Raw genomic sequence first — 22,076 nt, forward strand, 5'->3', positions numbered from 1 at the left:
ATGTTCTACACTCATAGATCTATGTTTATCAGAAAGAGTATCAGCATTTGGAATTTTTTTTCTAAAAGTTAAAGTTATTTCTTTGGTGATGTTCGCTGTAGATCGGATCCGCCGACAGTCAATTTCACCAGTCTTTTTCGATGATCTAGAAGGAACCAGTAAACGAGCGAGATATTAACGGAAAGATCTCGTTGTCAGATTTCCAGATCATCTTCCCGATCGTAAAACTAAGGTACGGTTGGAAAGTTATTAACGTTGCTTCTTTGCCAAGGATAAACTGAAGCTTTAGCGATGCAGATACAGTTCTTACCAGTCTGAGAGGAAAGGCGAAACGTTCGACCTAAACGAAAGCTTTCAATCTGGAAATATATCAGTGAGTAGTTAATTATTTTATCTATCATCTCCAGCAAGCGGATTGTCATTAAAAGTTATTTTCTGAGAATTATGTTTATTTTGGTGTGAGGTGTTGGTGCAGTCTACATTTGCCACCAGCCTGGAGATAAAACTGTTTCGGTTAATCATATGGTGTCCGATCGGTGTAAACTTGGTTCCTGTGGACAAAAGATATATTGGGCTACATTCTGACCGGAGGGATTGAAAAGTTAACGGTTAGTTTTTGAGATATTCATTTGTTTTCTGTAGAGTTCAGTTCTGCCATATTCATCATATTCATTTATTTTCAGAGAGTTATGAAATTGCTGTTTCAGAGCCGTCAAAGTTCATTCTGTATTTTTATCAGTTTTCTTCAGAACCCGTGGCCAAGGTAAGGGTCTATTCCGTAAATTTTGTACCAGTATAGAATTCTTCCTATCTTAGTTTAGATTTCGAAGCATGAATTGAGTTTGTTTGAGTCGTGTTTGATAGTTAGTTATTTATTGTAAACCGGAATTAGGGGTCTACATGACTCAAATATTGTTTGGATGTTTGATATTAAATGTTGAGATATATATATATATATAATATGTATGTACATAGTTATATAGTAGGGACTAAGTGTTATGCGGTTTCAGAGATGTTTGAGCTATCGACCAGATGTGGTGTGCGGGGGTTCGGGGATGCCTGAGATAGCGACGCAGATATGGTGTGCGGGGGTCCAGAGACGTCTGAGCTAGCGACGCAGATTTGTGTGTGGGCGGGGTGCAGAGACGTTTGCATATCTACGCAGATTATGGTGTGCGGGGGTACAAAGACATATTGTACTAGCGACGCAGAATATGTATTATGTCCTTATGAGGAAATGTTGGGTGTATGGATTAGATGTGTGCTATAATCGCATTGTTTGTGTTTGTGTGGTGCAATAGGCATCGTATGTGTTCAAGTTAGAGTTAAACTTCCATAGTGGGAGTTTTATTTACTCAAGTCAATGGTTTGTGTGTTTAGTATTTCATACCTCAATAAGTGACTCCCCTATTGCTCATCCCTCATGTCTTTCCCTTTTCAGGTGAGACTGACGAACAGTAGTGATTGCTATCGGATTGATGCTTTTGGGCGTTTCTTCATTTCTTTTTCAGACTTATAGTTTACGCTTTTATCGATATTTTCAGGATTTATTTTATTATTTGAATTTATGGTATTTATTGGATTTATGGTGTTGAATTTTACTTTGAGAAATTATAAATTTAGATTTTATGAGATTATTATTTATTATTTTATTTTGGAAAATACGGGTGTTACAAACTTGTTTCATATATATGAAAGTAAATACAACCGAAAATTCAAGGAGAAATCTACAATCTTTCAATTTGTCACACATATTTGAACTTAAAAACTTTAAGAGAGAATCTTATGTAGAAATGTACGAGCCTTGCAAACGGCTTGCAGCGGAACTGCTTTGGGTACTGTATTACCAGTTCCTTCCTTCATATCCACATCCTCTTCTCTAACTCTCTCCCATTCAAAGCATTGTATCAAGGACCCGAGAGCAAGCCCTACAATTCGCTGAGCCAAACCGGATCCAGGACATGCCCTTCTCCCTAATCCAAACGCCATAAGCTTTTGTGCTTCCTCTTCTTTCTCAAACCGCTCTGGTTTAAAGCAGTCCGGATCATACCACAAGTTTGGATCCCTATGTATGGCCCACGCATTCACCAACAACGTTGTGTTACTTGGCATATCATAGGCTCCCACCTTGCAATCTTCTGATGCCATGTGTGGAACCAACAATGGTGTTGCTGGGTGTAGCCGGAGTGTTTCGAGGACGATGTTTTTAAGATATGGTAGCTCGCTGAGATCTGATTCTTCGATAAGCCGGTCTAAACCAACTTGTTTATCGATTTCGGCTCTAGCTTTAATTATTACGTCAGGGTGGTTAAGCAAATTGGAAAGTGCCCATTCTAGAGTGACAGCTGATGTGTTAGTCCCTGCTATTACCATAACCTATATACGCTAACGTAAAATAGTTTTAGTTTAGTGAAAATATAAAAAAAACTAGGAAAATGCATCATAAAAAAGAAGTTAAACAAACCAGTATGATGCCTTTGATGATTTGATCCGTGTAATACTCAGTGTCAGACTTTTGGAGAACAAGCAAATGATCGATCATCGTATTACCGGCTTCTTGTTGTACACGTTTATCGTCAATAAGACCTTGTAAAAACTTATCCGTCTTTTTTCCTAATTCTTTTACTCTTTTTTCATAGCTTGAGAACAATCTCAAGATCGGAACATAGTCAACGGCATTGCCCGAGCTAGTGTTGGCTCCGACATCTGCCACTAGCTTACGAACACGTTTTGCTTCTTCTTCATCCGTTGTTTCTTCGCCGTAGTATCGTTTTCCTGTCATCATTCTCATTATGTTGTTGAACGTCAAGTCCATTAGCATTGGTTTCATTTCCACGACCGTTTTTTCAGTTTCTGTATTTAGTTCAGTAAAACCGAGTTTTAGAACATAGAATATGATATTTTAACTCTAAAGACATATAACTTTGCATGAAAGTTTAATTTTAATCAGTTACCAATTACATATGAATCAATCAAGGTTATTAATATAGAAATATCATATGATAGCCCTAAAATGTTTTTGTCACAAATATAGCTTTTAAAGATCAAAATAAATCACCTCAAGTTTGAGTAATATAATAGCCGTTTGTCATAAAAAAGATCAAAATGACAAAAATATTTTATTAAAGTGTAGGATTTTGCGATAGCGTCTAAAATTTTATAAATTTAAACTAAATATTAAAAATTGAAAAATAAAATATTTTAATATAGTTTTAAAAAGCATCTTCGAATTTCAGAAAGAAATTTTCAAAAAAAAATTTTAAAAAATGAAATTTTGAAAATTTTGAACTTGAATACATATAAAAAAATTCAAGAAAAATATTATCTTTTTTATTTATTTATATATGTAGGGTATAAAGATCTTTTAACTATTAAATAAAACATTTTGGTAATTTTTTTTCTTAAGGGTTCTTTTTGTGACAAAACTTGAAAAGAATTTGTTTAAGAGAATTGCCCTTATTAATAAGTTATAATTTATTTTCTTGTTTTATCTCTATTATTAAAATAGAAGTACAATTATAAAATAGCCCTGAATTTTTCAACTTATTTACATCCACATAACACTGATATAATTAATGAACCTAATTTTAGTTTCATCTGTATTTTACGGATTAATAAATGTATGTCCTAAATCTGTATTAATAGATATAATTATTACTAAACTGAAAAAATCGTTGGGAAATTAAACACTTATATATATGAATTACTTTAAATAACTATAATTATTATAAAAGGTAGATTCTCAATGATATCTTATTTAATTATAGATACTATTAAATGCATATAACTAAAAATAAAATTAATAGGAGCAGCCTACGTAAATATATTATCATATTTAAAAAAATATTTTTAATTTTTTTCTAATTATACTTACTATTAAAATTAAATAAATTTGATAAAATGAGTAATTTTAAATAAATATTATATTTGTAATAATAAATATTGTATGAAAATTTTAATCATTTTTTAGAAATATTATCATTTTATAAGGTTTACTAGATTGATGCGGGTTTTTGGATTTTTACAGATTTTATCATGTTTTTAATTAATTAGTTTTTTTTTGTTAAATCCGAATTGGATCACTTACATAACACCGGGTTTTAGTTTGATTGTGGGTTTGGATCAAGTACTAAAACACTAAAACATTTAAACTGCCAAATAAATTTGTTATTTTCTTTTAAGCTAAGTTAGCATCGTTTCATGAACCAGTTTCATAAAAATATTCAAATAATAATTGTACTAAAACATTATTTTATATTAAATTTCGTAAAATTTGTTTTGTTAATATTAATTTTATTAGAAACAACCCGAATTCAAGAGCTACGATTGAACTGGTCCAATTTTCAAAACGATCAATATCAATTTTTTTGTTTACATATTAAGAACAATTTAGTAACACAATTAAAACCATAATCTTAATTAGATTCTTAGAAAACAAAACTAATATCCGCGCGGTGCCACGGATCAAATTCTAGTTTTTAATTGTTTTAGGGAAGATGTATAAACACAATTTCCATTTTTAGGAGTAAAATCTTTTTAAGAAGATGAAAGGAATGAATGGTTGTAAACTTGTGATCGATTAGTCTTGATGGGACCTGTATCATATCATCCACCACAGGGCCTAAATCGCATATGATATCTAGTTCATTTTCATTGTTCAACGTTCATGGTCATAACACTACAAAAATGTTTTCACTCTATCAACCAATATTCAAACAATAAAAACACATGTAGCATATATACCTGCGCTACGGAAGAGGCGGCTTATGAGACGGCGTACTTCGTCTGTACGGACAGAAAGGAAGCAGTTAAGACGGTGGGTGGAGAAGATCTCGATGGTGCAGAGGCGACGGAGGTTGCGCCAGTGATCACCGTAAGGTGCGGCGATTATGTTTGTGTTGTTGTACCCAACGTGTTTTCCGATGATCACCTGAGGCCGGTTAGCTAGAACAACGTCGTTCTTCCCGAAGCACTCCTCCGCCGCGATCCTATGTGAAGACACCACGTATACTAGGCGGGATCCAAGTCGGAGTGACATCACGCCGCCTCCGCTGCCGTGGAGGGATTCACTGAGGGAGCGGAGGGTGCGGTGGATGGGCGGTTTCAGGAGGCGGAGGTGGCCTATCACTGGCAACCATCCCGGAGGAGATGGGGGAAGATTCTGCTTGTTTGGTTTCAAGAACTTGAGAAATATAATTAATAATATGAGGGGGAATATGGAATAGAGAACAATTCCGCTATAGTTATCTTCCATCTGTTATTTCTTTTTTTCTCTATTACTGCTTTTAGTTCAAGTGGTTATATAAAGTGCTGAAAAAGCATAAAATAGTTAGTATTATATTATTTTCGGCACGTTTTATATTAGGATATAATAATACGAAAGCAATGTCGATGGTTTTGACTTTTCATCTTATTAGATTGAAGTTGAAAAATGCTTCAAGCTATGTGATTTGATGGGATTAGAACCAACTAGTGCATTAAATTAATGTATTTGAAGGGACTATACAAGAAATATAATTAATATAACTTTTGTATATTATCCCATGTTCGAAAACGCGGCCGTCTAGCCGCGTAATCGTCCGAGTATTCGTGAAAAGTATGCTTACCGTGGTGAATTGAGCCAATACGATTGCATTCCACGCTGCTGTACCGAAATATATCTGCCGAGGACTTATTTTTGAATTTATTACTTTTTAAGACACTTTCTGTGTTTGGATTTACAGCCCAAAACACTTTTTACATGTGGCATTCTTTCTCTTTAGTCAATGTCTCATATACCCTTACTTCACACAAACCTGACCGACGTTTAACCAAACCAAGACTCACTTAACCAAACCGAATATCCCAAACCATATCTTTTATTTGAATTTTGAATCCCACACCCCTTTTTTGGATCTAAAAAAAGTCGAAACTTTTTTTCCAAAACCATAATCTCTCTCCTTTTTCGGCGACGCGTTAGAACCCTAGACTCCTTCCACCGTCGTCTCCGGAAACCCCTCCTCCTCCACTACCGATGTTGAACTTCTCCGCTATACCGTTTGAGAGCCACTGTTCGTCGACGGTTCGGTAGTACCCTAGCCTCCTTCTCCTCTTCTCTCCGCCGGTTCTAATCTCTTCCGCGACTCTTCTTCTCCTCTGTGCTTAATCTCCGTCGTACTTAATCTCCTCTTCTCCTCGCTTCTCCGTTGTCCATCCTCTGTTACTCCGACGTTTCTAACCTCTTTTCCCCCACTGTTACTACGACCTCCGCTACTCCGCCGTTTCTCCTCCATTACTCCGCCGTTCCTCCTCCGTTACTCCGCCGTCTCTCCGCCGTTTCTCCTCCGTTACCCCGGTTCATTTCCTCCGCTTCATGTCGATTCCAGCCGCCGTCAGAGATCCACCGTCTCCTCAAGACATGCAAGGTTATTATTTTAACTTTCAAATGTTTCAAATTAGTGGTAGGGTTTTGGTTTTGTCTGGGTTTACAACTCTTTTTATCTCTGTCGTCTCAGGTGACAACCAACCGGACCACCTTCTCCCGCCGAGGCTCTTCGCCACAGATCGGTTCCCCATTGGTCGTCTCAACATTTACTCGAAGCCAGATCTGCTAGCTTTCATCAGACATGTTCTAGGGGACAGCGACGAGTTCAAGTACATTAAGAACTCCTCGTTTGGGCAGTTATTCGACCTCCCTGCACGGCAGTGTCCGGTTTCATGTAAACTGATACACTCGATGTTGACGAGACAACTGACTACTGAAGACAAGCTCACACTCTGGTCTGTTTTCGGAGGCAACCCAATCAAGTTCGGCCTTCAAGAGTTCGGCACAATCACCGGCCTGCCTTGTGGAGCTTTCCCTGTTGGCTACACTACTGCGATAGAAGACCAGTCGCAAGCCCACAAAGATAGCTACTGGATAGAATTATTTGGGAAAAAGAAATTCATCACCATTGCTGATGTGCGCCGCAAGCTTGAGTCCGACAGCGACATGCACGGATGGAAGAAGCTTCGCCTGGCTTTGATAATAATAGTTGATGGAGTCCTCATTGCCCATCAACAAACTCCACGACCCACTCTGAAGTATGTTAGGATGGTTAAGGATGTTGACACATTCTGCTCTCACCCTTGGGGTAGAGAGTCTTTTTTGAAGACGATCAGTTGCATGAAACCTCCACCGTTTGACCCTGTGAAATGCAAAGATCCAATTGATACTCTTGTTCAGTTCCTCAGGCAGGAAACACTTAGGCTCAGAGGATTCCCTCTTGCACTTCAATTGCTTGCGTACCAGGCGGTTCCAAAACTGCAGGCAACGATCCCAATACCGTATGATGAACTTTCAATCATGGATCTAGGCGAGCCTCACCTCCCTGTATACCCAGCGCCGAGCATCCACGACATACTAACAGTGGAATGGGACCCTGATGTAAGTGTCACTCTACCTTTACATATCGTTCTCTGCATTTTTATTTATTTTGAATTGTGTTTTGAACTTTATTTGGGTTTTCATGTTGTCTTTCCTCTGTAACCCAGCTTGAAGTAACTTCGTTGATACCAATTCATAGCAAGCCAGAGCATGGATGGGGAGTGTGGCCTGATGTCTCCAACGATGAGAGGGTGGCTTACATGGAGCAACTTATAGCTGACCATATCCCCTTCAAGAAGCACCTCTGGCATGGGGGAGACACATCAGAGCCCTTCATTACTCCTGAATCAGAAGAAGACGGACCTATCATCGATGTTGACCCCGGCGAGCCCAAGGTTGTTTTTAAAAGAAACAACAAGTTGAGACCTCCTCCTAAAGAAGCTCTCAAACCAAAGAAGTCAGCAAAGAGACCTCCTCCTAAAGAAACTGCCCGTAAGCAGAGACGCATCAGCAGATACTTTCAGGCTGCGTCTTCGTCTAGCGGTGACAACGAGAGGATACTGGAGCTTCTCACTGCAATTACTACTCAACTCTCCACCATGCAGAAGGAGCATAAGGAGTTTCGCCAACTCATTAAACGAAAGAGAAACCCAATCTGCCACAAGCGGTCTGGCTTCAACACTCTCCATCGTCGGTCAAAGAAACCAGTCAAAGTTAACAGAGGATGTCAGTCTGAACCAACTCCTAATTCAGCTCCTCAGACGGTAACTCTTCAGTTTCTGCGTCTTTCTCTTTCGAAAACGGCATATGTGTCTAAAAGTTATATGTCTAGTTGGATGAGACTCTGTTCTGATTGCATTCACAGGAACCTATGGAGGAAGATCCCATCGTTAGCCAATACGAAAAAGAGGTTCACCGCTCAACATCTATCACCAAATCAACGAATGGATTCACTACAGACCCCCCTCTTGCAGACCATGTACACCCTACACAGTTCGAGACACTACCCGTCCACGTTTCATCTGAACACGTCTCTCAAGATCCCATCGTTAGCCAATACGAAGCAGAGCTTCACCGCTCAGCATCTCTCACCCAATCCACAAATGGAATCACTAAAGACCAACCCCCTGCAGACCCTGTACACGATACACAGTTCGAAACACTGCATGTCCACGTTTCATCTGAACACGGGACCCCCGGACACATCCTAGCCGAACATACGAGCCCCGTCCACACACCAGATATAGATGTGTCTCTCCAAAACAACGACCCTCCTGAGGTTACTACTCCAACATCTCTACGTACTCCTTCGGTCATATACGATACGAGTGCACACCCTTACAGCCACCCATTCGAACCCATTAGCCAAGACTCCCCTTCTCTGACTCAACCGAGATATGACTCCTCAATCAAGCCATCTTCGATTAGACAGATCTTCCCATTGTCACCCCTCTATCTCAGCACCGACACTTCTCTGAACAAGAGTTCAGACAGTCTTCTAGGGTTTGTGGCCCACGCTACCACAGCCAACGCATTCCATGCCACCGCTATAGCCAACAATCTGCCTGTTACAAACGAAACAAAACTCAAGGTTTGAAAGCTTAGACCATTCACATCACTTATTGTTTTTATATCAAATCAAACTTGTTTTTCTGGTTGCCGTAGGAGCAAACGGCGTACGACAGCGACTTTGTCGAACTGAGCGACGGCTCTCCTGCTAGAGCAAGGTCCAAACACATACTAACACAAGAGGAAGTGGACCTTCAAGAACTCCACTGTTGCAAAGATGTTCCTGCGTTTGATCTTATCAGCCCACTGCCTCAGACTCAATGGGATAGCTTTGAGAAGACCGTCACAAAGATAAAAGATGTGTAAGTGAATATCAACTATACTGTAGTTTCCTTTTACGAAATCTTAACTGCTTCGTTCTGTCAATCCTGCAGGTTTCATATTGCTCCATCTAAATTCGACTTCTCCAACCAATTCCTACTCGACCTAGCAGAACCTGAGCATTGGACATCAACACTTGTAAGCTGTCTTACCCATACTTATTCCTAACATAACATTTTGCATTCAATAGATCTGTTTCATGTATCTGTTGCATGGGTCTGGTAACTAGATTTTGAGTGATGTGGAGACAAAATTTGTTTTAAAACGCACAGTGACTGTCAGATTGTTTTTGCTAACATTTATTTACCTCTGTAATTTACAGCACATGGAAGTTCTCATGCACATGTTGGGAAAAAGACACAGCCGTCTTCTAGCTGACCAAAAGTTGGCTTTCGTTACACCTCACCTAACCTCGGGGATCCAGCAAAAAACAAAGTCGTTCAGCAGGTCAACTAAGAAAGATACCTTCAAATGGGGAAAGCAGCTGACGGACATTGTTACCCAGCCCGAGAGGAAATGGTTGGAGGATGTCTACACTGTCTACACTCCAATGATATGGGCCAAGAAACACTGGGTTGGTCTCGCTATCAATCTAGACTTGGGCTGTGTTGAAATTTTAGACCCACTACCCTCTCTTTATGCGGACAGAACCGTGGCGCGTCATATGGCTAGTGTGCTGAAGGCATTGCCCTTCCTCGTCAAGAAGGTTGCCAACTTCGAACTCACCCAGTTTCGTGGACTTGAACCATTTACATGGACGCGTATCAAAGACCTCTACATCAACGAGAGGGGAGGTGACTGTGGTCCGGTTTCTGTCAAGTTCCTGGAGATGCACGCTCATGGAGATCCAGAACATCACATGAAGAGCATCACTGACCTCCAAGTGGATGCAATTCGCAAACAATACGCTCTGGACATCTACAAGACAATTGTGACGCCTGCTTACTCCGAGCGAGAAAACGAATGAGTACTTTCAGTTCTTCTATCAAAACATTAGCTCCCTTTGTCTTTTTGGTGTTGTCCCCACAACACATGTTTTCTGTTCAACTTTTAGGATGTTCTGCGGCAAACGATGCTACTTTTTAGTTTGAAGTTTTTCTCGGTTATGAACCTTATGGTTGCGGTGTCTAGTTTGTGTGTTGTGGATTAGTGTTTCTTTTCTTTTAAACGTTTTAGGAAGCCATATGTGGATGGATAAGCATAACGTGGACGATGCTAATCAAGTGCATACCAAAGAGTAGTAACGGTTAGCAACAAACCAAAATAGACTAATTATGCAATTAGCGAACAAACCAAACGCCATAAATTATTACCCATTCACTAAAAAAAAATTATATGTAGATTACTCACAATTAATATTCACACAGACTAATCAACTGTCTAAGCAACAGTAGTAACGGTTAGAAAAAAACGAAATAGACTAATTTTTTAATTGGAAAAGAAACCAAACCACAAAATTGTAAACCCATTCACTAACAAAACATTAAAATAACAAAAACATTAGCTGTGGAGCTGATATGCAGATTACTCACAATTAATTTGCACAAAGAAGCTAAACAGTAGATGTGCAAATGCTTAACAAAGAAAAACTTTACCATATTATCCACTAAAATTGGTGTGGATGGCTAATGTTTTTGTGGACGCCCTACAACTGACCACAAATCGTGTTCGGTTAATAACAAACCGGTAAATACTTTATTGTTTTTGGGTTTCACTGAAAACTTAATTTTGGGTTTTACTGAAACTTTATTGTTCAGCTATGCTCTTACTCCATGTTTTAAGTAGAAACTTTGTGTACAAACTGTAACCAATCAACTAATCAGGTCATGTTGCCAATACATAATTAATTCTCCTGACAAGACAACAACATAAATGTGGACGTCCACAAACAAAAACGAACACATATGAAATTCAAACAATGTCATAATATCCAAGAAAACATGAAAATCAATAAAGTTTGGTCTACGACTTGCATTTATTAGTTGCCTAACAAAATTGCCACGAAAGACAAATGTGAGCAACCGGAATGTTCAACTAAAAACAAAAAACAGAGAAATGTATTCCCACAGACATCCACTTCAACTTCCACCACAAGTCAATGCTAGATGGGGTTTGTGCACGTAGCACGGTTGTGTCCTTCCATTCCACACCTACCACATTTGTTCTTCACCAACTTTGTCTTCTTAGCACCTGATACCAAGCAATTGATACTATGAAAAAAAGAATGGATCTAAAAAACAGGTTGAACAAGAAGTCTAAGTAGTATTACCGGAAATTCACCAGTTGAGAGTTGACGGTTCTTCCTACGACGACCGGGTTGCCTCTTTGTAACAGGTGGCCTCAAAACCAGATTCATCACATCCTCGGGGACATCCACATCTCGTGGGTCTCCTTCAGGACTAATTACCCCTTCATAGGTCTCTCTCCACGTTGTTGTCTTGTAGCAGTGTCCCACCAAACTCTCATACGGGACTCCTAAACTGTCTGCGGCTAGCAGGGCATGTCCACATGGTATTTTGAGCTTATCAAAATACTTGCAATCACACTGCTTGTCCACCAGATTTACACGTTCCTTCCCACCATACTTCCCTATTATTTCACACCTCCATTCCGTAGACGAATTCACCTTGCTCCCACTCATTGTTGCCATGTTCTTAGTCATCTGCTTATCCACCTCAACACTAACCATCCCCCTGTGTTTCTCAGCCTTGTTTCTCCTCGCACTGAACCACCTGGTCATCATTCTTTGTATGAAAATAACCAACTCCATTATTGGAGAAGATCTCCCCTCTACAAGTGCATGGTTCAACTGCTCAGCGATGTTACTAGTCATCATATTATAGCGGTCTCCTAGAAAATTAGCCCTGGTCCAATGAGCAACCCCAATATTTCCAAAATACACACCACATTCACTTCGCTGAGCCCTGACCTTGCTGTACAGATCTCTATAATCTCGCTGACGGTAAGCCATACCAGTTGCTGTCACCAATTGCGCCAAGTTCTTGCTTGAGTAACGAGAATTGACATTTCTTGCAAGATGCACAATGCAATAACCATGATTAGCTCGAGGATACACACGTTTCACAGCTGTACCAATGCACACCGCACGGTCAGAAATGATAGCCAGCTTAGGAGAGTCAGCTAGAATTCTCTCCAACTTCATCAAGAACCAAGTCCACGATTCTTCATCTTCCGCGTCAACAATAGCATAAGCTAGTGGAAAGATTTGGAAATTAGCATCTTGCCCGCTTGCTGTAAGTAAAACCCCCTTGTACTTCCCTCCCAAGTGTGTGCCATCAATAACTAACACAAGCCTCAGCTTCTTAAAACCACTAATTGACGCACCAAAAGACAGAAACAGATATAGGAACCGCTCATCACCATCATCATCCACTTCAGTTTCAAGATCAGCTACTGTTCCAGGATTTGCGAGCTTCAACATGTGCAAATACTGCGGCAACTTCAAATACGATTCTTCTTCTGTCCCAAGTATGTCGATTGCAGCCATCTCTGTTGCCCTGTAGCATTTCATGTAGGAAGCACTAACTCGTAAATCTTCTAGTACAAGCTTCTGCAGTTCTCGGGGAACTGGCCCTTTTCCTGGCTCACCAAATTTAGATTTGTATACAGCTGCGATAACCTTCGACGTGGCCCTACTTTGGTAACCCTGACGAAAATCGATAGGACATCTATGCTCTAGTTGTGCTTTCCTGATCTCGTAATAACCACAACCTCTCATTTCATGGGCTGTTACACGCCAATCACATTTGGGATCAGGGCACGACACCACAAAAGAATCAATCTTCGTTCTGGTTTGCTTGAAACGAAACTGATTCCTTATAGCATAAATGGCAAGAGAGATTTGACAATCTTCTTTGTTACCAAAAACCTTACCAACGTAGATTCTTCCATCAGCTTCTTCCAAGTCCATGTCTGGTATCTCTGCTGCCGCATAGCTTGTGTCGTCAAAAAGCGGTGGAATATCAAACTCCTCATCATCTACTTCATCTAGCTTTCTTGGCTTAACCGGCGGCATCATGACCACACTTGGGCTATCGTTCACCCTGCTTATCCACGGATTGTCTCGTCCCATCCACGGATGTTTGTCCCCACCACCATTGTTCTTAACACTGCTAGGACCGCCAACGTCAAAGACAGGATCAACATCGTCGTTCGAAGGACATGTGTATCGACTTGGACGCCTCTTCTTGAGTAAGTCATCCACAATCTCATCTTCGTTGTAAACAACTTTCACAGCATTTGAACCGGCGTAGTCGCTTTTCAGTAATGGAGTCCAAAACACTTGGTCATAACCTCGAGGTCTCACATCCCTATCGTCAACCTCGGAAACTACTTTACCAACATCATCCTCAAAAACAACACTACCGCCTAAAGTTTCTTCCTTTCGGTAATCATTGCGCTCCTTTATTTCTTCCTCAGCTCTCTCAACTTCCTTTACAAACTCAACATCCTCAAGATTCACAACAGGCGGTGGAACCTCCAAGGTAGTTTTACCAGAGCTAGCCGTACGGGGACCAAAACCACGGCTCATCGTACCAAGAGCACGACTGACCGAACCAGAACCTAAACTACGACTCCCAGGAGCAGAACCAAATCCTCGACTCGCCGTTACAGAACATGCTTGCGAAAACCCGCTTGTTCTAAAACTAGCAGGTGTTACAAACCCCATCCCCGAATCATCAATGATTCCCTCCTGCGTCGTCTTCCTCTCAAACTTAACGAACATGTTCATTGTCCCCCTAGCTCTCAACTGCTGAAGGAAGTACTTTATCGCACCGTCACTAGTTATCAGAACCGGCGGTGTCTGCAACCCAGTTGCTAGATCCAAACTCGACGACGACCAGCAGCTTAACGCCGCCGCAAACAGACCATCCTCCACGCCAAACTCACGCAAGACGTTACCTTGAAGCTCCAGCAAACCGATTCCGTCGTACAGAGTAACAAATCTCGCCATCCGCTGTTTGTCAATCAAAAAATCCCACTTTCCGTCGTCACCACAGACCCACTCGCCGCACATGATCATGCACTGTTCCTCCATTGCAAAAGCCTACGACATACGATTTCAAAAAGGACGTTAGGAACTAGGGATTCATTGATGTTAGACAAGAAGAACACAAAAACCGTACCGATTACGATACCCTCCGTCAGAAAACGCCAAAACGATGCAATAGGATCAGTCACAAAAATAACGTTGTGGGAACGTCATTGTCATAATGAGCTGCCATCTCCTTTACGTTTCAAAGAAAGCCGTCGGATTGAAAGTACATACTTTAATCTACTGGCTGTAAATAAAGGTACTTTGCAGCCCAAATAACATTTAAGATGCAAACCAAACCGGTTCCCCTTTTGCAAACACCAACCCGACGATACTCTTCCATTAGTAAAGAGAGGGCACTAAGGTCCTATCACACACTACAGAACAAGAAAAAGTGCCTCACAAGCATAATGTGTCTCTCTATGCAACTCAAACTTATAATGTGCCTCTCTATGTAATCAACTCCTTATTTTTACGTTACACGGCCGTGGAATTTGAATATCATCTGAGACAAAAATCGGCAATATTGCGCTTGTATACAAGAAACCTTGCCTCAACGGATCCAGTTGTGATATCCAAAGGAGATGTTACTGATACAGAGAAAACAAAGGCGTGGCTTGCTCGAGTCATCATCACGTCTCTGCTCGAATAACCATAAAGAATTAAAGATCAAAACTTGATGATCTAATTCAATAATACATGATTTACCTTCTCTTTGTCAGTCAAAAAAGACACGAGCAACCTCCTCTCCTTCAAAATCATATTATAGTTAATCGATATTGATGTAGTTGCCAGTTAACAAAAAAAAGACATCGATGTCGTCGCCTGACAAAAAAAAATAATTAAACAAGGAAAAGAGAAAAAGGAAAAGAGTGGCGTGAGTAACTTTTCTAGGGTTTTATGTTACATAACTTTTATGGACTTTAACATTTTCTTAAGGAGTCCAATTGTCGACTCCTCGCTTCGTAGGCCCATTATAGTAGAAAGTCTATCTAAATCCAAGCGGCAATAACTTATGTATTTGCTGGAAATAATTTATGAATTTGTCGGACAATAAAATTGTATTTTTTTGCTCACTCTCTAGATTGTGTGTATATATATATATAAATAAGTGAACTAAAAATATAATTAAGATATTTGATTTAAATTGGTAATTTATTAATTTATGCATATTTAAAATTAAAAATTTATTAAAAATTAATCCTCGCATAATCCCCACGTTTATTTTCCGTCCAAATATCAAAATTTCTTATTGTGTAATTCAGCACATTTTTATGCAGTTATGTAATCAAAATGTTATATTAGAAAGTAAATTAAATCTAAAAAGATTATTATTGACTAAAATGAGATGTTTTTTTTTAGCATAGGGTACAAAACTAAAATGGTTTGTTAAAAACGACTAAATCGTAACATATCAACGAGTATTTAGCAAATTTTCAATCAAATGATTCATCTATATGTGTACAACTTTACCATAAAAATTTTGAAGGATTTGCACCATCCTTTTGATTTATTTTTGATGTACACATGTACACGACACATGGTGTATATTTAGTTGTGTCCACCATATGACGTGTACACGTATATGTTGAATCTATCAATATTTATGGTGAGCGTGTACACATATAGGTGGATTGGTGATTGTTTAAACAAATACCAAGATAAGTAACAAATTAGATCAAATCAAACTGAAATATCACAAAAATAAATTACAAAATATGATTATATTTCTACCACCACTGTATCAAAAACCATAGAAAACCCAATTGTACCATTCATCAATAATTACTAATTGTCATACATGTGTACATGATTTCATGTATACAGGATTACATTTTTGCATTTGTATCTTTATGGTTATCCATGTGTATATTATTGAAATGATGTCCATGTGGATAATGTTAAGATAATTTTTTTTTGAATTAATGTACATGTGAATGCATTTGCATATATATTCTTGAAACACACATCCACTAAACTTACAAACCTCATATTTGCTAGTTTTTGGTTTTGACCCCAAAGTTTTCAAATGTGCATATATAATTAACTTTTTGAATTTGCACCAAATTTCTTATTGTGTAATCAGCCCCTTTTTATGCAGTTATGTAATCAAAATGTAATATTAGCAACTAAATAAAATCTAAAATATTATTATTGACTAAAATGACATTTTTTTGGCATAGGGTACAAAACTAAAATGAGATGTTAAAAACCACTAAACCATAACATATCAATGAGTATTTATCAAATCGTCAATCAAATGATTCATCTATATGTGTATAACTTCACCATGAAATTTTGATGGATTTGTCGGTTATAATATACAATCACCATCCTTTTGATTTATTTTTGATGTACATGTGTACACGACACATGGTGTATACTTGGTTGTGTTCACCATGTGACGTATACAAGTTTACGTCAAAAATAAATCAAAAAAATATTAGTTGTTAGTGATGAGTGACGGATCTATCGAGATTTATGGTGAAAGTGTACACATATAGATGGATTACATATATGTGGATTGGTAGTTATTTAATCAAACATCAAAATAAATAACAAATTAGATCAAATCAAACTGAAATATCACCAAAATAAATTACAAAATATGCTTATATTCTACCAGTGATCAAAAACAATAGAAATCCCAAATTGTACCATTAATCAATATTTATTAATGGTCATCCATGTGTACAAGATTATATCTTTTACATTTGTATCTTTATGATTAACCATGTGTATATTATTGAAAAGATGTCCATGTAGATGGCGTTAAGATAAAAAAAAAATTGAAGTAATGTACATGTGAATGAATTTGCATATATACTCTTGAAACACACATCCACTAATATTTTCAAAATAATATTTATTTTCAAGAATTTGAATGATTTTAAATCATTTATTATACCATAAGAATTGTAATCGATTAATTAATTGTTACATAAAATAATTAGATAGTAACGATATTCAAGAACTAATAATGGTCATACATGGAAACATGTGTACATAATAGATTATTTGACTTTTAAAAAAACAATACTACTATGCATTACATTTTACCATTTGATTTAGTTAATTTGAAATCATTTTAGGAAAAATCAGAAATAAAATGGTTTTTTAAAAGTTTGGAGCAAAAATGAAAGCAATCAAAAGATGACGGACTACTTGCAATTATGAGGAGGGGTTAAATAAACAATTAAGGCATTTGGATTTATAAACAATTTTATACAAAACATAAAGGACCAAATATGCCAAAAAAACATAATTGGCCATTGATGCTCACGAGCTCTTTGCGACGGAGCTGTGACGGAGAGTGGTGATGGAACGACATCAGGAAAGATGAGTCGGAGGCTGACATGATTCTGTTTCTGTTGGTCCAAAGACAGAACTCTTTGGTGACAATTTTTTGTCTTGTCTTACACAGCTCCTTTCTCATTTTTTTCCACCACAACAACCTGTAATTAATTGACCCATAAGACAACTTATGTCAATGATTGATCTTTAGCTAGAAAACACCAGATTATGAGTAAAACCTTTGAATAAGAGTCAACGCCATAAATCTTCTTAAGCTCAAAAATCCCAGGTAGGTTCGTGGCTGGAGTAAACCCGTCATCCGAGTAAACCAGTGTTTTTAAACCCGGACCGAACCGGCGGTCGGACCGGGTTCAACCGCGAACCGGACATCAAGCCGGGCTGGATTAATTTCAAAACCCAATCAAAGTTGAACCGGTTAAAAACCCATATTGAACCGTTAAAAACCCGGAAACCAGTGACCCAACGAACCGGTTAAACCATGGTTCGTATAGAAAACAAAATTTTTGTTAATAAAATAATTAGTTTTTTTCAAAATAAAAAATAGGGTTTGTGACAAACTACAACTCAAGGTATTTTTGTTTTTGACATTTTTTTTTTTAAGTTTGTGACGTTTCACAAGGTATTTTATATTTCTCAAGGTATTGTCTTTCTGGGTGAAATTAATAATTGAAAACTTACGTTTGTATCTTTGATGTTCTCTACAAAACTTTTACAGTGTACTAAGCAATGGAAAAGAATGATCAAGAAATTCTACTTTCATCAAATTCAAACATAGAAAATCAACAACTGTCACAATATGTATATAATTTTTTTTAAAGATGATAAAGATTTATAGTGATAAAAACCTGGAAAGTAAACTTTAAATGTTTTTTCTATTGATTTAAATTTGAACTATTAGATTGTTTTATTATTTTTATTACATTTCAATTTGCTATTTTCTAAATTTATTTGTTAAGATATGCATATTATATAAAAAAAATATTATTAAATTCAGTTTAGTACATCAAATCCGGTCGAACCCAATCGAACCAGGTCGAACCACATTGACCCGTGACCCAAAATATTTCCGGTTCGCTCGCCAGTCCGGTTTTAAAAACATTGGAGTAAACTTGTTGCCGGAGTTAACTCGCAATGATTTTCACCGGATATGATAAAGTTTCTTGCGCTTCTAAATTAAAATCAATTGGCAATTAGTAGAGTGGCCCAAATTTTTTATATTAGTTAAGTCTCTCACATATTTTCAAAGTGGTATCTTTATCCCAACACCTTCCCTCGAAATAATGGTGTGTATAACCATTAATCTCATGAATCCATCATATCTTTCCGAGACAATGCTTTTATTCTCTAATAATCTCGGAAAACTGAGTCTTCTCTGGGCCATCAACTAATGGGTTGATCGGACTACTATCCGGGCCGGATTAAAGAGTCAGGGTATGGGCCCGTTTTGATACCATCATAAGTTTTTTGGACTTCCAACTTAAAACCAATTAACAATTAGTGGAGTGGCGCAAGTCCTTTTTTATATTACTTATGTCTCTCACATAATTTCAATGTGAGATTTTTATCTCAATTTAAACATCTTTAAAATCTTATAAGGAAAAAAAGAAATAAAAGAGAGTTGAGAAAGAAGAAGATAATAGAGAATCATCTGGTGACGAGCATGGAGGCATGGCAGCTGGTAGTCGAGGTTAAAGCTTCAACAGCCGCAGAAAAGCAAAGAAACGGACAGAGAGCATCAATGTTTGTGCTCGCAGCACATATCAGACTCTCAAGAAATCAACAGTGGGCATAGTGTTATAGAAAATAAGATGTGAAAAAGAAGAAAGTAAAATTAGTTATGCTTTAACTAGTGAGTAACTGATTTAGTTAGGAATCAAGGAAGATGTGAGAAAAAAATGTCCTAGTAGAATAAACTGACCCATTATATTAATAAAAACATAAAACTGTTTCTCAATGTAATTGTTTCTTAAGCTATGTGATTTTACGAGATTAGGACCAAGTTGTGCATTAAATTAATGTGTTGGAAGGGACTATACTAGAAATATAATTAATGTAACTTTTTTATATTACACAACTAGTAGGTACCACAAGTTTTCGGTTTTAATGTGACAGCATATAGTATCTTTATTCTCTTTTCACTTCAGATTTAAATTTACTTTGTGTTTTACTATTGAATGTAGTAAGGTTGACATGATTACTCGTTACTTACCTTAAACTAGTTAGTTGATTCGTATATGCCTTAAAATTCAAGTATTCGGTGTTGTCAAAACAAGTAACAAGTCGGTAATATTTATTACTTGCAAAACCAAATCAATTATCAAGTATTATTATTATTATTATTATTATTATTATTATTATTATTATTATTATTATTATTATTATTATTACTACTACTACTTGATTTGTTAGTTGCCTCGTTATTTACCCATTATTTGCTATTTGTTACATGATTTATTAAATATTTGTTTATATTTATTTTTTCGTTACTTGGATACAAATACTCATTACTTTTCTTATACTTGTTACTTGGTTTGTATTCTTCTTTATTTTTAAATACACCGTTAATTATATTCAGACCCTATATTGTAACATTGATTGTCTATAAATAATGGAATTTTTTTGTGTACTGTTCTGATTTTTTTCAAACGAAGCTATATTCTTCCGGGTAACCCGAAACTTAACCAGATACATTTTCATATTTTAATATCAGAATATGGACATGCTACACCCAAAATTGAAACATGAAACACTAAAAGTCGACGTTAACGCTAAACCAACAACTGTAAACCATCACCCGAAATACCTAAATCATAAAGCCAAAATACTATACCCCAATGATGTTAGGAGTTTTGAGGCTCCTAAGTCAAATGATAGAATAGTGGAAGTAAGTTGTCGAACCAGTTCTGAGGGATTTAAAAAATCAGAGAGAATGCAAGTATTTGCCTAATCTAAGTGCAACGAGTGATTTGATGAATTCTAAACTAATGATTAAAGCTAATGCAAAACAGTAAAATGATACTCTTAAGCTATTGGAAAGGAGAACTCATGAGTATAGGGATTTAGACTTTGGGTGATCAGGTTTCGATCTAAGGAGTGCAAATGATAAATCAAACTATCAACCTTAAGCCTAGACACAATTCTAAGCAAACTCTATGTCTAGATGAATGCTCATTTGCTAACATATCTCAAACATCAAATGTCTTTGGTTGAATAACATGCAAGCAATCATTACTAACAAGTCTATTAGCTATCTTAGCATCTTTAACAACAAATGTCTTTGGCAAAGTACACTAAAAGCCTAGGAGAGTTGACTCAGGCATTTCATCAAACACCTGTCGGGTGAGAAATGCCTAGAGATCACCCTTTGAGTGGCCTACTCAAATGATGCATTAAGATCACTCTACTAGCAAGGAACAAGTATGATCTATACCTAAAACATCCTAGAACTAGCCTAATCACCCTTAATCACCCTAACCCATGAATCCAAAAAGTGATTACTCACTAATCTCCATGATTCCTCTTAAACCCATGATGGATTTCAGATTAATCATGTAGAGAAATAGATGAGAGATCACAAGAACAATAACAAATCAATCCAAAAAGAGATGTATTTTCTTGAGAGAGTTTGTGTTCTTCAACCATCAAATGTCTTTGGTTGAATAACATGCAAGCAATCATTACTAACAAGTCTATTAGCTATCTTAGCATCTTTAACAACAAATGTCTTTGGCAAAGTACACTAAAAGCCTAGGAGAGTTGACTCAGGCATTTCATCAAACACCTGTCGGGTGAGAAATGCCTAGAGATCACCCTTTGAGTGGCCTACTCAAATGATGCATTAAGATCACTCTACTAGCAAGGAACAAGTATGATATATACCTAAAACATCCTAGAACTATCCTAATCACCCTTAATCACCCTAACCCATGAATCCAAAAGGTGATTACTCACTAATCTCCATGATTCCTCTTAAACCCATGATAGATTTCAGATTAATCATGTAGAGAAATAGATGAGAGATCACAAGAAAATTAACAAATCAATCCAAAAAGAGATGTTTTTTCTTGAGAGAGTTTGTGTTCTTCAATAGATAAAAGATAATCTGCCAAATGGTGGCTACATAGTACTTAAACATTAGGTTTTCCAAGTGCGAAAACGTGCACAACAATTGCAAAAAGATCCTTTAAAAATCATAAAATCGTGTAGCAAAACAGGTGTGGAGCGACCAGGAGGGGTCGCTGCGGGTTGGTCGAAGAAGACGAGCGGGCTGGGTGAGTCGCTGCGCCGAGGTCGCTCCAGGAGTGAAGTCACAGCGACCAGCCGGGGTCGCTCCGGTCAGGTCGCTCCGGATGGATATGTCTCTAGTAAATTGGTCATAACTCCTTCATTAGATCTCGAAATGACTTGAAACCACTTCCATTAGAAAGCTAACTCAATTTTCTATGTCTCCACAAAATATTAGCAACAGAA

General features: G+C 37.5%; 2 protein-coding genes across 4 annotated transcripts; both read right to left on the reverse strand.

The window, feature by feature from the left end:
* Positions 1 to 1,668: 1,668 nt before the first annotated feature.
* Positions 1,669 to 7,559, reverse strand: LOC108814786 (cytochrome P450 81D1). Of its 2 annotated transcripts, none has more exons than XM_056990903.1 (3): positions 4,744 to 7,559; positions 2,465 to 2,775; positions 1,669 to 2,376 (listed from the first exon to the last, which is right to left on the reverse strand). In XM_056990903.1, exons 1-3 carry the CDS (start codon positions 5,252 to 5,254, stop codon positions 1,771 to 1,773), a joined length of 1,428 nt encoding a protein of 475 aa, XP_056846883.1. In that variant the 5' UTR covers positions 5,255 to 7,559; the 3' UTR covers positions 1,669 to 1,770. The 2 variants fall into 2 exon arrangements, with proteins under 2 accessions (XP_056846883.1, XP_018442913.2); XM_018587411.2 differs by having other exon boundaries at positions 2,465 to 2,853; positions 4,744 to 7,540.
* A 3,584-nt stretch (positions 7,560 to 11,143) lies between these two features.
* Positions 11,144 to 15,176, reverse strand: LOC130497765 (uncharacterized). Of its 2 annotated transcripts, XM_056990902.1 has the most exons (4): positions 15,000 to 15,176; positions 14,383 to 14,931; positions 11,505 to 14,303; positions 11,144 to 11,425 (listed from the first exon to the last, which is right to left on the reverse strand). In XM_056990902.1, exons 3-4 carry the CDS (start codon positions 14,292 to 14,294, stop codon positions 11,402 to 11,404), a joined length of 2,814 nt encoding a protein of 937 aa, XP_056846882.1. In that variant the 5' UTR covers positions 14,295 to 14,303; positions 14,383 to 14,931; positions 15,000 to 15,176; the 3' UTR covers positions 11,144 to 11,401. The 2 variants fall into 2 exon arrangements, with proteins under 2 accessions (XP_056846882.1, XP_056846881.1); XM_056990901.1 differs by having other exon boundaries at positions 11,144 to 14,303.
* Positions 15,177 to 22,076: the final 6,900 nt, after the last annotated feature.

The sequence above is a fragment of the Raphanus sativus genome, chromosome 7, assembly GCF_000801105.2.
Source record: "Raphanus sativus cultivar WK10039 chromosome 7, ASM80110v3, whole genome shotgun sequence".
Taxonomy (NCBI): Eukaryota; Viridiplantae; Streptophyta; class Magnoliopsida; order Brassicales; family Brassicaceae; genus Raphanus; species Raphanus sativus.